Source organism: Habropoda laboriosa, unplaced genomic scaffold (genome assembly GCF_001263275.1).
Source record: "Habropoda laboriosa isolate 0110345459 unplaced genomic scaffold, ASM126327v1 scaffold186, whole genome shotgun sequence".
Classification (NCBI taxonomy): Eukaryota; Metazoa; Arthropoda; class Insecta; order Hymenoptera; family Apidae; genus Habropoda; species Habropoda laboriosa.
Window position 1 is genome coordinate 3,736,196 of NW_017100427.1, and position 20,159 is coordinate 3,756,354.

Below are 20,159 nucleotides of genomic sequence, written 5' to 3' on the forward strand. Positions count from 1 at the left end.
TCGAAATACCAATATTCAAAGGAACCCACTTCAGTCTATAATTCACCCTTTCTCCGCCACATTTTCCCAAATCCAAACCCACCATCTGTTTCCAAAATCACAGAAAACCACCCTCTGATCCCATCCGCAAACTCGAACCCGAAAACAGACCCAAAAAAACTAAAAACGAAGGAGAAAAGAACGTATCAGCCCAGAAAAGCGTGTTATCTCAACAGAATCGTCGCTATCAATCACGGTACAACCGACTCTCTCTCTCTCTCTCCTCGTAGGCGTGTCTCCGCGAGGGTTCCGCAGATTACGCGTCCCGGAAAGGGCCAGAGAAAGGCAGCGTAGGAACGCGTGCAAAAAGGAAAAGAAGAAAAAAAAAAAGATGAAAAAAACAAGGCTCGGCCGAAGGGGGTGGTGGACGGTTTATTTACGACGTTATTTCCGAGGAATCCAGCGTGCAGCCCGCGCGGTGGCAATTTGGTCGCTCGGCCGTGTTGGTCGCTCGCCGGGCCGATGTAAATGCAAATACAAATGCATTTAAACTGGCTCCGCTCTCTCTCTCTCTATCGTTCTATCCTCTCTTTCCCCCGTGGTCTGTGCGCACACGGGGCCGTAACCGTTAATCCGTGCCGCAACTAACCGCGCTCAAATGTGTACACGCCGGGGACACAGCGGTTCAACGAGAGAACGCTGCAGCCTCTTCCGGGGCTGACGGCGCTGATGTTGCCTCTTCTTCTTCATTATACCAGGCGGCTACGCGTACGACCGGTTATCCTCCTTTTCGCTGGAACACCGCGACCGTACCGCGGCGGCGGCGGCGGCAGCCAGGAAGCCTGGCTAATTTCTGCCGGTGTAGTTTGTCATTTTAATTAGGCGTTTTAATGCCTTGTCCGCGACGGCATCCGCGAACAAGTTGTCGCTTGGAATTCCACGCCCCGTGCCTCGGAATATCGGTTCGCGATGTTGTTATTGCGTGACGATCAGACGCGTGCCTTTTGCAAATGATCCTCGTGTTCGAGGCTCATTTTTTTCTTGTTCCTTTGGTTAGAGGTATTAAGAAGTTTTTGAGAGACTCTTGGACAGAAATGAGATGGGTTTGATTAAATTTTATCTAACATTGATGTGGAATAAATGACTTAATTTAATAGAAGATTCTTTTACTTCTTACGTTATGATTTAGCGTGTATAAGTAGGATGTGAAGGGGTAATTTTCATCTTTTTGTGTGTTTCACCGGCTACATCCATAATTCAATACCGCAACCAGTGTTTCCCAAGAATACCTAATCTGAATATTCCGAGACCCATTTGCAAAATTTCAATTCACCAAAGCCGAAGGTGTTCCGCCTATTCGCGCAATCACAAGCCTATCTCATAATCCTGGCTGGCACACAACGATCGTGTAATTCCCGCTCCAGCGATTACGATTTTTCAAAGATCTCCCCCTCGTCGCTGATTTTTTCTCCCCTTGCGGCGAGAGCCTCCATTGCTATTCAGGAGCGTTCGAAACAACGCGGAAGGAGCGCGAATCGGCTGATTGAATGCAGACTCATTGAAACGGCGAGTGGCAAAGTGTATTGATCGCGAACGAAGATAAATACGGGCGCGCGATGCAACGCGGCAAGGGGAAACGATGAATTACTATTTTTCCCGGTCGCGGCATCGGCAAAGGAACGACGCGCGATTTATCGTTTCGTATTCAACGGATTAAGCCGTCGCATGGGCCTGGTTTGGCGGGTCCTTCGACGTCCGAGCATGCAAATCTGCGGTCCAGAAGGGGGGAAAAAGAATACGATAGCGCGTCGCTTGAATGCCTCGAATGATAATACCAGGCTTTCATTGAGGAAACGCTCGTGCTACCGGTAGCTACAAACGCGGCAACGTTTGAATACCAAATTAAACGCGGTAAATACGGCCGCGCGGAATGGCCGGCGAACGATTCAACATTTCCCTACTCTGCTACATGAAAATGGGACGATCGAGAATTTCCAGTTGGACATTCGAGCTTTTGTCCTGCTCCCGGATAATCGTATTGTAGTTCCGAGCTATTCAAAGATTTCACGTTGAACTGTTTATTTTTTGGGAACAGACAAATTCATTTGCACGCTGATTAACATCTGTTTAAACGTTTGCTCGTGGCGTACCTGTTTGAACAGAAAATCATCGACTGTTTAATACGGTATTAAAGAGTTAGTCGCGCAAAAGTTCTTCGTTAGAATTTTTATCTTCGTTTTTATAATCGTTTAAACGTACAGTCAATTAAGATAGAGTTTTCTCGACTCGTATCCTCGAAATAAACTGGCGATTTTATTCTTGGAAGCTAGCTACGGTCTCAAACGAGCGTTAAAATGATATTCCAGAAGTGAAAGAGAATTCACGATCGGCTTATCTCGAGTAGCAAACCCTTTCTCCTTTTGTTTCCGACGATTCCGAAAGACTCTCGAACCGGCAGAGTTCGACGATTTTCAAGAGGACACGTCGGTTCCCCAGGCAAGAAACCGTCGCTGGCCCGTCCCCCCGTATAATTTCTCGTTTGTATTCGAGGGATTAAGCCGTTCGTGGTATCGCGAGGTCTTGCTTACGGTCGCGCGGCCATGCAAATCTGGCCGAGACGAAAAAATACGATAGCGCCGGGCTACCACACCGTACCACCGACCGCCACGAATGATAATACAATCGAGAGTTCCGCGGGATAAGGGGGATTCATTGAAGAAACACGCTTAGTCACGAGCTGGACCGCTACTCTGTGTTTGAACTGGCTAAACTGCGCTTTATCGCGTTTAATACCGTACCACGAAAGATCCACTAGTTCTGCACACGCCCCTGTGCGATCTCTCTGAATTATGCCTCGCTTCTGAAAATTATTTCGTGGAACTTTGGATTTGTGGATGGACCAATTTGTTTTGGGTTTGTAACGTCTGTCATGTAGGGTAATGTAATTTTAGCGAGGTTGTTTGGAATTAATTGGGTCGTTTATCGTTTTTGTGGGTCAGCCTTGAAGGGTTGCACAGGTGTTACGATACAACCCTTGTAAATTTTGTCTTATGGTAATTATGTGTGTATGCATTGTTTTGATATACATAGAAGTTTAATAGAAGAAAATTGGAACACCCTGTATGTAAGATAAGATGTCTTTCTATATGTTCCTTATTATCTCCTAAACCCTTTGACAGATATGCATCAAATTTTGCATAGGCTATTCTTGCCACTTCTCCTTGATATCACCTTTTTGACACCTTCTAATAATTATAATTATTCAGTGCAGTATCATCACTAATTAAAGAAGACGTCAGTTAAGTGTAAAACATTTATTGCAATAAAAGAAAAAGTAGAATTTGAAACCTGGTTAATTCCAAAAATGGTCAATTTCATTTTTTTAAATTATTTCCTAAGGGTATAGAAATAACTTTTCCATTTATTAATATTGCTGTGACTAACATCTTTGTAATAGCATAGAAAGAATAGCGCACTATCAAAAGTGAAAGAAAATAATTTACCTTTTTGGAGGAATAATTGTGCACCTGTAAGACAGAAGCATTAAAGGGTTAATTCCAGGTAAACAAAAACATTGCACAATCGTTCATAAAACAACGAATCCCCACAAAGGAAGCTTCCTCTTCTACTCAAAGGCCGCTATAGATCGTCAGATCGCGGCGTTGAGGCAATCGGCAACGAGGTGGCCGCGCCGGCAGACGATCTTCAAGGTGGAGTGCACCGAGGGGTCTGGATCAGGTCGCGTCCTATCTGCTAACAAGATCAAGGGGCCCGATCTGGCCGACTCCTCGAGGCCTCGATATACGCGGCACGACGTGTCTGCAGTTCGAGGTAACAAGAGCGTTATCGAGCACCCTCCCTCGTGGCAGCCTCTTATGGAAACGCGCCCATGCGTCCCGACGTCCTACACGTAGCGGGGGTGTACACACACTCACTCTCTCCCTTTCCTTCTCTTTTCACCCTTCTTTCTTTTCTCTCCTCGTAGCTCGACTCGAGATTCAAACTGGATCCGATAGCGTGGCGACAACGATATCGATACAGCAGGTAACAAAGCCAGCGATTTATGGTGGCGATTTATTGCTGTATTTATAGGCGGCACCTTCAGCACACTGCCCCCATAGCAGCCGCTGTTCAAGTTCGCGCCGGGCGCATTCGGTTGCACCGCGATAAGGGAATGCAATTTTTGGCTGGCTCGGAACGGACGCTGCCACGGAAGGAGGTTACTTTGTAGTTTCTTTGTAGAGGAAGCTTGAATTTCTGCGGTATAGCCGAGGGAGAGTGATGGACTCGCGAGGTTATCTCGCGTGTTGCTCGACAGTTTCGTTTCTTTGGAATCCATTTTCTTTGATGGGGAAGTATGCAGCTCGTATGTCTTACTCTTCCTGGTAATTCTGGTAAAATATGGGTCATTTTTCAGGGAAAGTTTGGAGAGGTGTTTAGATCTTCTTTGGTGCTTCGGCGCTGCGATACATTGTACGTGTATGTAGCTTACTGTAGCGAGAGCTTGCATCCATGAAATGGATTATTTTCTTGGATAATTTAGGTACTATAATTATGTGCTTTGACGAAGTTTAGCGGCGCTAATGAAGTGTCGTGCATTATTGAGGACGGATCAAGCAATTGGTTTACAATGTAGGATTATGTTAGAATGCCTACTGCATCTGTTTATACAGTTTAGTTCAGTTTTCCTAGCTCCAAGTGTAACTTCAGTCATTTAGGTTAAAGTAGACGAACAAATGATCGTCTCCGAGGGATGTATGCTAACATAAGTTTGAAAGAGTGCACAAGAGTCAACAAAATGTTAACAAGGCTTTGTACCTAACAGAAAATATCCCATAAAATACATTTTATACTCTCAACTTTGAAAGCTGTGTTCACCCCTTCAACGTGAATTTCTGGACGTAAAAAAAAATACGTGTCAAATATTTTTTTGAAAACTACATCGCACGTAAGTTTCATAAAAATCGCAAAAGGGAATCGTTAAAAATTGAGAAACATCATATGCTTGTGAAAAATGGCAATTCTATCATCTTCTTACTATTTCTTCTTAAGAGATGACCCAATAAGATTCCTTTACTTCGCTTTGTCCCCGGTCGTTCGTCAAAGATTTCGGTCTCGAGCACTTGGTCAGGATTGTTGGTGATGCTTACGAATGGCCTGGCACCGCGATTCGATTTTCATCAAGCCCTCCCCAGGCCTGCTTTCAGCGGCAGTCGCCGCGAGCACTCAGTGTGGCGAACGACGACCGATTCTTCAGCAGCCGAGACTAATCTTCGTGGCAGGATGGACGGTACTTCACTGTCACCGGCCGTGACAATACAATACCGGATCGTGGAATCGCTGCTCCGTTTCTTTCGTTCCTCGCCTTTCATCTGTCAGCATCAGGTCCCCGGCTTCTCTCGATTATTCGTCTTCCGTGGGCGCCGCGTTTTTTGGGCTAATGACGGACAGATTTTGCACGCCTAATTTTCGGTGCAAAATGGTCGCGAATTTTCTAGCACTTTTTAACAACTTTTCTCACAATTTTCTAGGAATTTTCTAGCAATAGAGAGATTTCAATCATTAATACACAATGGTACTTATTAAAATGTATTCAACGTTAATTCTCTCTTAGCGAAGCTTCCGCATTACAAAATTTCCAACTCTGTGTCCATTCCGAGAACAAAATAATCAACGAATTTCAACAAATTGCATCTTTCACTCGGCACAGATCCACCGCGCAGAGGGTTCGATTAAAAAATAAAATTACCCGAAGCGACGATAAAAGGGAGCGTTCAACAAACACTCCGCATCGCGGGTAAAAATATTCGAGCTCATAAAAAAGCACACATCACCCTCGGCAATCTCCTCGTTCCTCTTCCACTTCCTCCAGATAAACGCTCTAAACTTCCTCCGTTTAATGCCCTGTGAGGCACGTTAAATCCCACTATCTGGTACTATACGTATGAAACGAGGGTAGGTAGCTCTCTCACTCTCTCCATATAAAATATCGGCGGGCACACCGACGCGTGTGGATCGTTGTAAAAAATGTATCGCGACTGGAACGATGCAAAACGATCTCCGTCCGGCCGTAAGAACGTTTATCTCGACGGTCGATTCCGCGTATAGAGAAAGAGGGGAACGTGATCGCGGAGAGAAGGGAGGCCCAGAGAGATGGCCAAGGCGAATGAATTAGCATGCACGTGCACGGAACTTTAAAGTTTGAACCGAGAGTGGGCACACGATGTGTGCGCTGTGCCGCGTTAGTACACCGGCGATTCGTTAATACGATACGATGTTCAATAAAGAGGAGAAGAGGAAGAAGAAGAAGGAGGAGGAGGAGGAGGAAGAGGAACCGATTAGATCGTGACTGGCGCCTGAGAAACGTCCAAGGAACGACAGGCAAGCGAGCCAAGGAGAGGAAATTTACTTACGAGGGAACCAGAGATTAAAAATGAATATTCATGGCCACGCCTATTAAAAATATAACGCGGATCGATTAACTGTTTGCGGTTCAATTTATTTCTGTCGCCTCGTATCGATCGATACGATGCTCGCGTTCTTTTTCCCCCCTTTTTTAATACATTCCCGTCGTGTGGTTGATTTAAATGAAAGGACACGGTGTGCTCCGCGAAGGAGAACGCTTTGGTTCAGACATGCGTGAAATTGAGGCGAGGTGGTACACGGGTTTACTTTGTATTTTAATCGGGGCCACGTGGTGTTCGTTTTCGTAATTGAGTGAATTTTTGTGGGCAAATGTGCAGATATTTGAAATTCTCGATGGTTTTGGTCAGGTTTCATATGAAATTCGTTGTGTTGATCTTTGGAGATGAATTAACCCTTTCGTTGCTCGTTAAAATTTGGAAATACAGGGAATATACAAACGTGAAATAGAGAAATATAAAAGTGTTCCACTTTTTTGCGACTTAATTTAGTCACATTTGCAATAAAAAAAAAAGAAAGGAAAATAATATATGTAAGCACCTCGTAGGGATTAAACAGTGAAAGGGTTAATTTTGGTGGAACAATTGAAGTCACACAAGTCATACATTTTTTTGTTAGTTCTTTACGTTGATTTTTATAATTGAAACTGTAATATTTAATAAGTTTCGATATCTTTGTAAATGAATTTTAATGGTCCAAGTATTCTACAATTGTTAAAATCTGAAGGAACAATTAGAATCACTTTAATTCCTCGATACCCTGCCTCTCAAGACGGAATCAAAATCGAACAAAGCAACCACGGTAATCAAAGTAGATTACCTCGTGCTCGACGCTCGTCCCGACCAATAGTTTCCAAGATAATCGACACCCCGGAGTCTAAATTGAGCGGGAAAACAAAAGCAAGCCGCGGGCGTAATTAATCTTACCCGTCATTGCCTCCGCGACAATGCTAGACAACGAGATATTCCGTGTTGCGTCTCGTCTAATCGATTACCACCGTGAAACAAAGCAAAACAGAGTATCCTCGTGACGATCTTGAAAACTTGCCACTGATAAATGTGGATAAATATCACTCCAGTTAATTATTGGCTCACCCTGCGAAATCATCCAGTATTTTCAGATAGATAGTTACACTAATATGGAGAATATCTACAAATATTCTTATAAAATTTATAATATTCGTCACGTTTTTTCACAAATTTCAATGCTCTGATCTACGAAAAATCCCCAAATGAGAACGAAACCAATAAAATTTAATTCTGAAAATTTCAGATTAACCATAATTCATAATTCGATTTCGAAAGTTCATGCATAAGCATCGCACTACTCACGAAATCACCCAATATATTCGCAACAGCCCACCCCAGAAACTCTCTTTTCTCCGATCACGACTCACTCGACCTCGCCGTTTAACCCCTGAACCGAAACTTTATTCCCTCGCGTAAAAAAACCGAAGAAGAATCACTTTATCGCCGCCCGAGGCTGTACGGAACGATCGTGAAGGAGGCAGTAGATCGGCCGCGAATCGAATCGAAGCCTCGTTTCTTATCCTCCGATCGAGCGGTCGCGGTCATTAAAGGTGGTAATCGCGGTGGCGGTGGTTCCCTCCGTCCATTTTTTCCCTCTGTTTCCCCGTTCACGGGGCCAGGTCGGTCGCGTGAACCCGCCATAAATCGTGGACGAAGCCGATAGTTCTCCTTGCCACCATGCCAATGACGTACGATCGACTCGGGCCATAACTTAAGGCAGGAATCAAAAGCCGATTACCCGCCTTCTGTCCTCCCCGTTCTCTGTCTCTCTTCCGTCTCGTCGTCTCAAAGCTACCTCTCACCTCTTTCAGCCTCGTGTCGAGCCTCGCACCCTTCGCTCAGCCTTCTCTCCCTCTCCTCGCCTCTCTTCCACCACCGAAAGCTGGCACGGTGGTGCAATTTATCGTATTAACAAATTACCCTCTCACCTTCGCCTCCTTCACTCTTCTTAATGTATGCACGAGGAGGCTCGAGACACCGACACTTTCTCTCCTCGATCCACGCGATATTCCGTTCGCTCTGACCTTTCCAGAGGATGCCTGATCTTTGGGATTGAATAGCGGGAGTGTGGAAATCTGGGGTAAGTCGAGAGATTTCTTTTTTTCTTTCCGTGCCAGAGGTGTTTTATTACCTTTTGTCGAGAGTTCGTAGCGGTTGGGATGTTGAGAAAGATCGTTTCGAGAGCTATAGATTTTAGTTCACCGGTTATTAGTTAGGCAGATAATCGGGATATGTTGTTTGTTGTATAGGGGTATTTGAGCATTATGCTGGTGTTTCGCCAAGTTTCTACGGTACAGTCGTGATTGAACAATTCTTGTAGTTTGACATGAGAGATAGCGAGATGGAAATTTCTGGTTGAGTCGCGTGTACTTCTATTCGTGAGGTATTTGCCGTTGGTTGAATTCAAGTATTTATTGTTACTCGCGTGGAATGAGTGTAGCAGTTAGCAAATGTCTGTATAAATTATGCTGCTTTTATTTGCAACAAGTGTCTTGAGAATTATTGGGAGTGCTATGAAAGGGCAAGGAAAACATGCTGCATTGATTAGATGGAAAAGAATTAATCTAACGAACATAATTTTTTTTATTTTATCAATGTAGTGTGTTCTATTTACCTTTTTAAAGAATTGTGATCAATTTAACGAACATCCTATCTACTTTTTTTCATTTCTACACACATTTTTTCACTTTGCACGACAGGATCATGAACTGTTCAAAAAATTCTTCATCACTTTCGAATTATTTGTAAATTAACATCTAGGATTCGATCAAGTTATTCTTTCATATACGAGAAAAAAGATTTTATTCACAGGATGTGATAAAACTTGTGTCCTAGTGAATAAAAAATTGAAAAATAATGCAGAATTAAATAAATTTTACAAATACACTCCAGATAATTATTAACTTATCCTCACACATACTTAAAACACATTCTAAGAACACCAAGATAAAACTACGATTCTGTGAGTCTCCTTTTTCACTTCGTGCACGCGACAAACAGAAAGAAGAAAAGATCTTTCACAAGATTAACATGGAAAGCTTTTCCGCCTCTACCAGGATCACCTTTTTCATTCCACATTATCATCCTCTCTTTCCCACAAAACCGAACGAAATTTTCATTCCACCCAGACACTCGAAATCAACGCGCGTACTTTCAGTCAGACATAAAGCCCAACGGTGAAAAAAAAGGAAAACAGAAAGAGGAGCGCAGAGAAAAACCGAGCCGGAGAGAATGTTAAAACAGACTAGATATCGGCCGCTGCCATGACACGGTAGACCTAGATTCGAATCTCGAGCAGGTCCCTGGGGGCCTTTTCTACCCTTTTTCCCCTGGACCTACACGTGTAGCCGTCGCTCTAGACAGATGTATTGCACGCTCTCGAACACAAATCTTCGCTCGACGCTCGGTTGATCGCGCAACTGATTGCTGTCAGCCTAGCTCGCTGGCGTGTATTGCGCTTGGTTTGTAACCGGTCGGTCCGTAGACAAAAGCAGCGAAACACATTTCGCGCAATAACAACGATCGACAAACGAGACACACTTCCCCCAACGCCTTATCTTCGATCTAACGATTGCGATCGTCGCGAAAACCCGAACAGCGGAGAAGAATCCTCCGGAGGATACAGATCGAGCGATAAAGTTCGCCTAATTACGTTGGGACGAGTCTCATCAAAGTGTCACCGCGATGTGACCAAGCTTGTTCGTAACTTAAGCCAAACGTAAATGCGTGCACAGAGAGAGAGAGAGAGAAAGAGAGAGAAGATGTAGTTTACGATCGTTGGTGGAGGATTCAGCAGCGCGTCGGATGCTTCGAAACGATCACGAAGAGGCGTACGAGACCGGAACAGTTGATATGCATGCTGTTGTAAACCTTGGCTTAATTAAGCGAACCCGCGGATTTAATTCGTACCGAAGGGGGCCAATTTTGCCGCGGAATCGTCATTTATCGGCCACGAGGCAGCCTCGACGTTATGCAAATCGGCCGGCGCATATAATTCAACGCGCGCGGTTCGCGGATTAAAGCCGGGCGTTCCCATGCAAATGCCGTTTTGCGGGCTAGGCAAAGGCCAAGGAATCGCGCCTGTCGTCTCGCGACGACGTTCCATCGGGAGAGAGAGAAAGATTGACGAGTGTTTTCGTTGAGACAGTGCAAATTCGCCGACAGAATACGTTCGTTCGCTCGCGTCCCGGCTATTTATGTTCCTTCGCTGCGTTCGGAGTGACTTGTAACCCTGGCTGCATCGCAATTTGTAAAGTCACCGGAGGGGTGGAGACGAAATGTGGATTGGTTTACGATCTAACCAGGAGCTGGTGCAACGCGTGGTAAGAAAATGTATGCAGATTGGGGCTGTGTTTAGATTTTGACGATCGTGGGTGAGGATCGTGGCTACTGTTTATGAGGAGAGGCGGAAAGTTGCAACGGCCGAAGCTGGAGAGGATTGGAGTGGCTTGGGAGGAGCTTTTTGGGTTCTTGCAGGTATTGGATGAGGTCTGTATATGGTTATAGCGAGATGGGTATATTGGAGGAGGTTTTTCGACGAAGGTAATTTGTCTAGAAATAAAATTACATTTTGTGAGAATTGAGCAGGGTGTTTCTAAAGTGCAGATAAAGGATTCACTAGGTTGATAGAATTTAACTTCCTAAAAATAGTAAATTAATTTTTTTTTGTGAAAGTACACTGTTTCTTTTTTATTTATTACTCGATTAATTCGTCGATCAACGAGGAACGATCATTTTCCCGTGATTTTTGCAAGGGGTGTACGTTCCTGAGCGCGCAGCATGGCGTGCAAAATACGCGGCAAATTTACTGCCCTTTAGCCGCGGATGTCGTGGAATTCCGCGACGAAATTGTTTCGAAACTATGCGGCCACGTTTTTTGTTTCCGCGACGCTGCAAAAATCCGGCCGGACGACAGTGAAAAAATACGCTGGTTCCTTCCGACGCCGTTTTAGAGACGCTTTCGTTACCTTCTCTTTTTTTTATTTAACTCGTGCCTTCTCGTGGGTGCTTGCTCGCGTGATTCAATCTGTTTCCCTCTTCTTTCCCTCTAATTTTAATTTTGTTCGCCATTTAAATCACACCGCTTTGTGCTTTTTAAAATTTTTTTAAATAAATCGTACTTTAAATTTGACATCATTTATTCGTGAATAGAGTACTAAAAGTTGTGGATTTTCAAATACGGCTCAGCTCGTTAAAAAAGCGATCTCCAAGCAGAGTAGGTATTCGATACGATCTTTCAACCTCATTTGCTCGTTCTTTACAATCTTTCTTTCATCACTGCGGTAACTTTGCCCTCTCGAACGCGTTCTACACTCCTTATCCAACAGATTCTCTCTTACTTCCTTTGAAACTGATGTAATTATCAGAAAAGACCCCTGGTCTCTAATATTACACGCACGTGTATCGTGTAAGGGTACACGTAACATTCTAATTGTGCTTATTTCAGCATCCCCTTCTCGTAGCTTACTTTCTGCTCGTTAATCTTCATTGAAAGTATAATAAACAAGAATTGGAGCAAATGACCGTTCAGTGAATGGTTCTGTGTATCGATTTAAGTGAATCAAACGTATCCGTCCGAATTTCCCTTAACAAGCCGACCCTTCGACCACCGATACAAACACCATGCACAAACTCACCCCCATGGTCTAAAATACCCTACAAACCTAACTACGGTACACAAACCGCGAAACAACCGAAGTCACCCGAAACTTGTCCATTTGCCTCTTATCTAATCAAGCAATTATCACTTCAATTCGAACGATTTGTCGAGGCGTAATTAAGCTTTTATTGAGAAAATTCGTTGGTAGATCATTTTACATTTGGTAGTTGAATAAAAATGAAATTTAGGACATTTTTCATTTTAATTTTAAACATTTTAGACATTTTGCCAATTTACGAAGGTATCACACTTTCCTGTTTAGTATCTCTCGTTACATTAAATTTGGGAATTTATGTTACATACTGTATAACTAAAATATCAGATCCAGGAGTAACAAATCCACCAATATTCGTACACACAAAAAGTCACTTTGAAATTATTACTTTTTATCGAATAAATTTCACAGAAAAGCGGTAGATCATTGAACACTAGCGACACTTTCTCAGCAACTCACAAAAACCTCCCACTGATCCACAATTCCCAAACGAACATCACCGATTTCCCAAACGATTCGTCAAAAGCATCATCCGAAACTCGTCCAATACTTCACGCACACACCGTAGTCATACATCAAACCCGGTAATAATCGCCTCCGGTTACGGCAATTAGTTGCGCAATTTATTCCCCGAGCAAAATCGCCGCGCGATTTCGCGCACGTTGCAGGCGAGATCGATTTCCAGGGTTAGTTCGATCGCGATATCTCCGGACAATTCATAAAGGCAGCCACCCTCGTTGCCGTTGCCTGGCTGTTTTGTACGCGTCGTACGATGGTCGTCGAGGGGGTTGAAACAGGGAGAGGGGAGGTGGCGGTTTAGTCGAAAGGGGTGGTTGCGTGTGCGTGACCGAGCCTTCCGCGTTAACGGAAGCGAGCGAAGCGGCGCGCCGCCAATCTGATTGGCCTATCCTTCTCGTAATTGCCTGTAGATCCCAATCGCGATTAGTCGGGGAAATTAATACGGTTCTGGATCTGGAATTTATGCGACTCTGACGTGGATTATGCATATACGATGGCCGGCCCGGCCAGCGTGGCAATAACCGCGTCGTTACGACGACGTTATCGCGGACACGTTGGTCGCGCTCTCGCGGAAATCTCTCGCCCTGCTCTTCGCGATTTTCCACGGGATAAACGGGGGACGGGTTAATATCGGGGACGGATTGATGGCGATCGCACCGGGGTCAGTTTCCAGTGTAGAATTCCGACTGGGAATTCCTTGGGGGCGACGCGTCATGCTTGAGTCTCAGCGTGTATTACAGGCGGATTTCCGAATGGTAATTCGACGATTCTACGATACCCGGTTTATTTATTCTCTTTTGGGTTGGTTATTAATATTAATGGGTAGATAGGCAGGTTATTTTGGAATTCATTTTGCTTCGCGGCGAGTATTAATCGGTTATCTCTGCTGGGAATTAATCCCTCGAGTTTGAGAGAGATGGTTCGGTTGGACGAATTTTGTGGACCTTTGATGGACGATGTTTGGAATGGCGGTTGAAGTATAATATTTTGGGAGGAGTGGACACTTCGGTGTACTCTGTATTTTTTTTTTTTTTATGTTTTAGTGGTTTGTATTGCTTCTTTAGGAATTTGTTAAGAGAATTTTAATTTTTCTAAGTCATAATTAAGAACATAGTTAAATTCCTAAAAGACACAAACCTGTATTTTAAAATCTAACGACAGCAATATATTGAATAAAACCTTCATAAAAAACAAAAATAATAGTATAGAGGCTAGTATTTCAAAATGTGCAAGGTGTCTTTTAAATTACGTCCGCCTACTGTTCAAAGTAATAAAAAATTCCTCGATCTACCCTTATCAACTACCAACCTTTCCTCTACCTTCCAAATCCCTCCGCACCCACGCTCTAAACAACACATTCTATCCTTCGATCGCAATACCGTTCGAATTGTACCCTGCTTGTGCGGTGGACCGCCAATAATCGTCGACTCTCAGTCACGCCGTTCGATACAATCGATCACCGTTCATCCGCGATTCGGTCCAGCAGTTTTGCAGCACCGTTGAAAGAAGACAGACACACCTGGTCTAGTGGTGAACGAGCGACAAAGAGGTTTGGTTCACGGTATTAGCGTGAAAGGGTGGTCGGCATCCCCAGCGACGCAGGTCAACAGCCATTGTCCAACGGAATTACCACCAGCGGGCTCCTGTGATTAAATGCCGCTCCCCCCCTACCTTGCCCCTCGGTCCTTGGAAGAGGGTCGAGTGGCAGTAGAGACAGAGAGAGAGAGATGAGAGAAGAGGAGGAGGAGGAGGCAAAGGGATACACATGCATACCTATATGAGGGCTGGCATCCTCGCATACCTATAGCTCCTCGAAGCCTGCCAGAATCCCAGGACCCCTCACTCCCATGTTTAGCCGGATAATGCCCATTGTTTCGAGCATCCCACGCATCCTTGGCCGCGATACCTCTAGCAGAGGTTCCAGGGGAGGTGAAATGCTCGCGACGCGATACGACGCGTTCGAATGGCAACCAAATGGCTGGCTAAATGCACTCGCGACTGCATTCTGCTGGCACAGGACTCGCGATCGCTTCGTGGAACGCGTACCTTGGTATTCAGGTGCAAATTGGCCCTGTAAGCCTCGTTCTGCTACTTCCGTTCTTCCTGCGGCATTGTTAGCCAGACCTCGAGGGATCCAGCTTGATAACCAGCATGAACGCCTGGGATTCTCCATTCGAACGGCGGTTATGTTGCCTCGGAAAGATGGTGTGGGGTTTTGGGTGAGTGATTGGAGGTCAGTGATGAAGGGAGAAATTCGTGGAAATTTGTTGGATTGAAGTAGTTCGAGAATTGGAGGGTTATCGTTTATGGTGATAACTCTGGAATTTTATATCGAAATTTAGGTCATTATTATAATCATATTTTTAAATTTTATGAAATAAAGAAACTATCTTTCACTTTGGCAGAGCCACTATGACGATGCTATAAAATTTTGTTGATTTCCCACTTTCGAACTTATGGGATGACCTAATTTAATATTTTTAGTGCGAGGTGAGTTCGAAACCTTTCTATTCTACACTTCAGAGCAGCATGGTGAATTCAATTTTTTCTGTAGAATCTACAATATTGCATTACTCTTCGTGGGAAAAAATTTGATCGAAGAACATTTGCATATGAATTAAAATACAGGACATGGGAGCTATGTAATAATTTTTGCAAACGCTTAGAATAGGTACGCAGGGTAGATTAATGAACAACACACGTCTGACGTTTGCTATAAACGAGTTTTATGTACAAACACGGTCGTTGCCCCTATGCAACGTGGTTCTACATCGATTCCCCTTACACGTAATATAGACCTCGGTTCTCTTATATGTACAAAACATTGTAAAATTGCAAAACGGTGGATTCTTTTTTCTTTAGTAAGTTTCTTAGGCAGTGGTATTCTTAATCAGTTTCTCAGATCCACGGTCCCAAGCGACTCTCGAGAACGTTGGCCGCGTCCACGCGTCCCATCAGTCTTAAATGATTCAGGAGATCCGCAAGAGCCGTGGCCTCCTGGTGTTTCGCCTCCCAGAGATCCAGAATGTGCTCCGTCGGGCTCGCCTTCGTCGCGAAATAGTCGACGTATCTAAATAAAATCGCCGACCTTCATTTCAGTCTCTTGTCTTCTCTTTTCCTGCGGGAGACAAAATGATCAAATCTCACCGATCCACTTGGAGTCTTTGTGCCAGCATTCTCCAGTCATTTCCTCGTGCGCTTGGTGGATCCAGACACTGGCACAGCTGTTTTCTCAACGTTTTTGAAAATCTTCAGACAATAAGACAAATGTAATTTGACGTGGAATTTTATGATAAAATGAAAAGTCATAATGGTACTTTAAGAATACCTGAATGGCCTTGGAATGACGGATTCCGTTGTCCTGGATGAATTCTTCCCACGCAGAATGATGGACGACTCGGTTTTCGTGGTCCTCTTTCCACTAGAACTGTTTCTCTTCATCAGATCCAGGTCGATCCTCAGGAACAGAGCTTGCTCCTCGAAACCGCATTGACAGGCTCGTAGCTCGAAGCTTAGTCTTAATTCTCCGACAGTTTTCTCGATCCTGAAGGATCTTCTAACGCTGGTTCTCGTAGAACACCAGATTCTGCGGTGAGCTATCTCCTGGCGCTCTACGAAGCCACTTTCTCTGTCTTCCAGGTCGATTCGGAGAGGAGAACCGCCTGCTCTGAAGCCCAGGACTCCGTAGTCTATACGAGATCCACCTAATCTACGTTCCTAAACGAAGTTTTACACGAAATTTAAAGATAGAAGAATCTTAGTTATGAAGAAAAATTATACGTTCTAGATTCGTATTAAGAAGTAACCTGTTCGACGATAAGCTTGAAGGCTGCCTTAGTGTCGTCCATCAAATGGCACCTGATATGATCCCTCTCGCGAGATAAGAACACAGCCACGCAGATCCTCTTCACAGCTAGCCCAGGCGCAACCACAGAATTTTCCCCAGCGACTGCGTAAACACTAGGAGTCTCAGTGACCAAGAAAACCCCAGAATGATCCAACTGTGCGAACGGTTGCCCAGGAAGATTGATAGGTTCTCCACCCAGCGTCAGAACTTTCCTCCAGATCGACGTGGCCGTTAGGTTAGAACTAGTCGACGAATTGGTCGAGTTATTGGATCGAGTCTCCAGGTCTAAATCCGTGGACCAGAGACTCAGTTCCCAGTTCCCAGTCCTCAATTCGGCACAGTGCTCGAACTGAAGAATCACCGGTTTCACCAGGTCGATTCCACTAGGTCCACAAGCCACCACTGCTGACAGTAGAGTCAGACCAGGTGGTAATCCAGGTCTCAGAGAATCGTCTCCAAGCACAGCCAGGTGCAAACTGTGCCTTCTTCCTCGAGGAATGGCTCCTTCAGGTATGGACATCGAGACTCCAACCTCAGGAACCACAAGAAGAGCGCCTTGTTCGTCGACTACAGCTCTCACGATGAAAGCACCAGAGTCTTCGTGGCTTCTGTCGTCTTCGCCGAGTCTTTCATCCTCGTCGTGTTCATCGTCCTCTTCGTTCGTGCTCTCCTGGTTCGCCTGACAAGTGGAACCTGAGGACCAGGTGTCACCAAAACACTGTCACTCTATCTTCTACCTGACCAGTGTGTTTAATCACTCAACGCACACGCGAGTGACGTATGCGGGCACGCCTGACTGGCAGATTTGTGCATGCAAGTGACAGTCGCGCCCGCAGCTTGGCAGTTTGCTTAGTCTAGCTATCGATCTCTACGGATCCAAGCTATACGATATTTTGTACTATAAAATGTACCTTGCTTTTCTACCATTTTATTATTAAACGAGACAACGACACCCTGTGTTTATCGAATAAAAATAACTCCTTACGAGACGATCTGCTTTCCTCGTTGTCCGACAGACCTCTACCTCGCTGAGAGTTCCTGCAGGAGGATCTAGCCACGGAGGAACTAGGCGATGGCCTAGTGGTGGAAGGCAGCGACAGCTGTGGCACGTCGTAGTGGTGCTCCGAGCAAGATCTGCGTATCGTCAGACAGACTTTCAACGAGGGACAAGGATCGATCGTGGTTTAATTCCTCGAGGATCGTTTACCTAGGCATCCTGGCTGCGTTCGACTCGTCTATCACTTGTTCCAGCCGCCTGTCCACCGAGAGGACCGAACGATCGTTCTTCGAGACCACAGATTTAGCCAAATCGCCGGGACGCCGGAAATCCAACCTGGCCACACCGTACAAAGCCTCCATTCTTTCCTTCCGACGCATCAGTCGGACGAAGAAGATGGTGGTCAACGCTAGAACGATCGCCGCCAGGCTCAACGTGATCCACAGAGCAAGTATGTTTCTGTGATCGATCCCATGTGTTGCTGCGGCCAGACAAGCACGGATTTTTTTCAAGAATATTTTCTCTACCAATGGGACGATTCTACGCGATGGAATTTACCTTCCTTGAAGACTCGCGGTCCGTCCTGTCCAAGAGCTGCATCGTGGTAGCGCAGGGAAGAAAAGTGACTTACTCTTAGTTGCTTGCAACGTGATCTGAGAAAATCTGCAGAACGCGTCGACCTTATAGGGTTTAACAATTGTTCGTCTAATGTTTTTTACTCTCACCCTTTGAAAAATTCCACCAGAAAAATCACCAACTGTGTGTAGAATTCAATCGTTCACCTGATTCAATTATATGTGTATTTATTACACAAACGCTGGTAGCGTTTTGCACTCTGTATATGCACCGTGTGCATTTTTCAAGTGGCCACTGGCTTCGTGAAAGGGTTAATCTGCCGCGTTCCATCTGGACGATCCGTCTCCGCCGAAAATTTAATCTAATCTCCAGGAGGGTCTCTCCCTCTATACCTGGCGCGTCTGTCAGTGAACAATGGGAATATTTTGCGGCGTCCGATGACCGGTTAATCGAAGAAGATTACAATGCAATACTTGGGACCCCTGTAAGCGGCTCGGGTAGGTATACCTTTCTGCGAGTCATTATTAATTTAAATCGTATCGCCGCGCCGCGGCATGCATGCATACGACCGCAAACGACGATCATCGGACGCGACGCGGGACAAGGGAAGCCCGTTCGCTCGTAATAAATTGTCCGCCGTTGGCCCAGTCACCGGCAACAAGCGCAACACAGAGACGAGGGAAAAAGAAACGAGAGGAAAGGAGGGAGGACGGAGAGAATGGACGGAGAGAAAAGAGAAAAGGAGGCAAGAACACAGCTGGAGCTCACCATTACATCGATCCATGGAACAAGACTCGACGATGACGTCCTTGCCTTGACAGGGACGACCACCATTGCTCGCCGGGGGGTCGTTGCAGGATCTCCTCCTCGCTCTGGAACAATCGGGACCGCATGCAGACCACGAGGACCAGCTTGACCATCTGCCGTCGACCGCTGAAAGCAACGGGTGAACTTGAAAATCCCGATTAAATCTCCGCGTTATCAGATGTACTTTCACGGAGCAACCAGGCAACGATTACATCTGGGTGTTGTGTACCACGCAAGAAGTCTTTGATCGTTTCGTCGACGACGACGACGACGACGACACGAGGAACCAGTTCTCTTTCGTGGTGTTCTCGTACTGTCTGTGTAATTGTTTTGTAATTGGTCGATACCGCGGACCCTTACCGGGACAGGGAGGATTACACTCGACCCTTTGCGTTCCTGGACCTGGACAGGATTGACCTCCGTTGATGGGTACCGGGTTCGTGCAGGTTCGCGTCCTCTTTTGTACACCTCGGCCGCAACGGGTGCTGCAGTCCGACCATCCGGACCAGGAAGACCACCCGCCGTTCACTGGGAACGAATCCAACGTATAGACGAAGTTGTGTTTTTTCGGTGAGAAAAATCACGGTACTCTGTGGCCTTTGATTTGCACAATCGAGCAGAAATTTTGTGAATACGGATACGCTGCTATTCAGAAATTCGGAGAGGAAGTTTGACCGTAAGAGCGAGCCTCGGAGAATGAGAATCTTCTCGAAATTTCACCAAGGATCAATTACCTCGCTATCAATCACAAATTCCGTGAGAAAGTAGAGCAAATTACCAAAGTCCAAGAATCTGACCGCGAATACCAATCTCTCACGCGATGCTCCCTCGCAGTACAATCCTCCACAGATCCACGCGTTACGCTTAATTACCGGTCGATACGCAATCATCGTTTCTAATTACGCTCGATCCAGAACCGTTGCAATATTCATAGAACCGTGGCTGGTCTCACGGAATTCACAAGAGGTCTCACCGTAAACCGTCAGCACAGCCGGTTCACTGACCCGCCTGGCAGCGATGTTCTCAGCCACGCACGAGTAATTCCCCTGGTGCCTTAGCTCAGCCTCCCCTAGTATCAGGTGTCCGTCCCCGGTCCTTAGGAAGCTGTTGCTGGACGACACCTCGTTGGGGATGCTGTCCGCCATTGACGATGCTGGCGTTGAGCTGGTGATCGTCTCGAGGGGTGAACCATTCTTCAGCCAGTAGACCTTCGGTTGCGGTACCCCTAACGGCGGTGTGCAACGTAGTTCAGCGTTACGTCCGGCCTCCACGGACAGCGAGTATGGCGGCGACAGGAAGTGCTTCTTCAGGTCTGCAGAACAGCATAG

General features: G+C 45.6%; 1 protein-coding gene across 1 annotated transcript in view; it reads right to left on the reverse strand.

Annotated features, from left to right (window-relative positions):
- Positions 1 to 15,502: 15,502 nt before the first annotated feature.
- LOC108575604 (netrin receptor UNC5C-like) overlaps positions 15,503 to 20,159 on the reverse strand; it is an 11,469-nt gene continuing 6,812 nt past the window's right edge. Inside the window, exons 4-13 of the mRNA XM_017938434.1 lie at positions 19,805 to 20,143; positions 19,192 to 19,359; positions 18,793 to 18,957; positions 18,007 to 18,042; positions 17,659 to 17,929; positions 17,437 to 17,585; positions 16,411 to 17,144; positions 15,933 to 16,321; positions 15,752 to 15,853; positions 15,503 to 15,674 (exon numbers count right to left, since the gene is read on the reverse strand). Of these exons, the coding sequence (XP_017793923.1) occupies positions 15,503 to 15,674; positions 15,752 to 15,853; positions 15,933 to 16,321; positions 16,411 to 17,144; positions 17,437 to 17,585; positions 17,659 to 17,929; positions 18,007 to 18,042; positions 18,793 to 18,957; positions 19,192 to 19,359; positions 19,805 to 20,143 (2,525 nt within the window). The remainder of the gene's footprint in view (positions 15,675 to 15,751; positions 15,854 to 15,932; positions 16,322 to 16,410; positions 17,145 to 17,436; positions 17,586 to 17,658; positions 17,930 to 18,006; positions 18,043 to 18,792; positions 18,958 to 19,191; positions 19,360 to 19,804; positions 20,144 to 20,159) is intronic.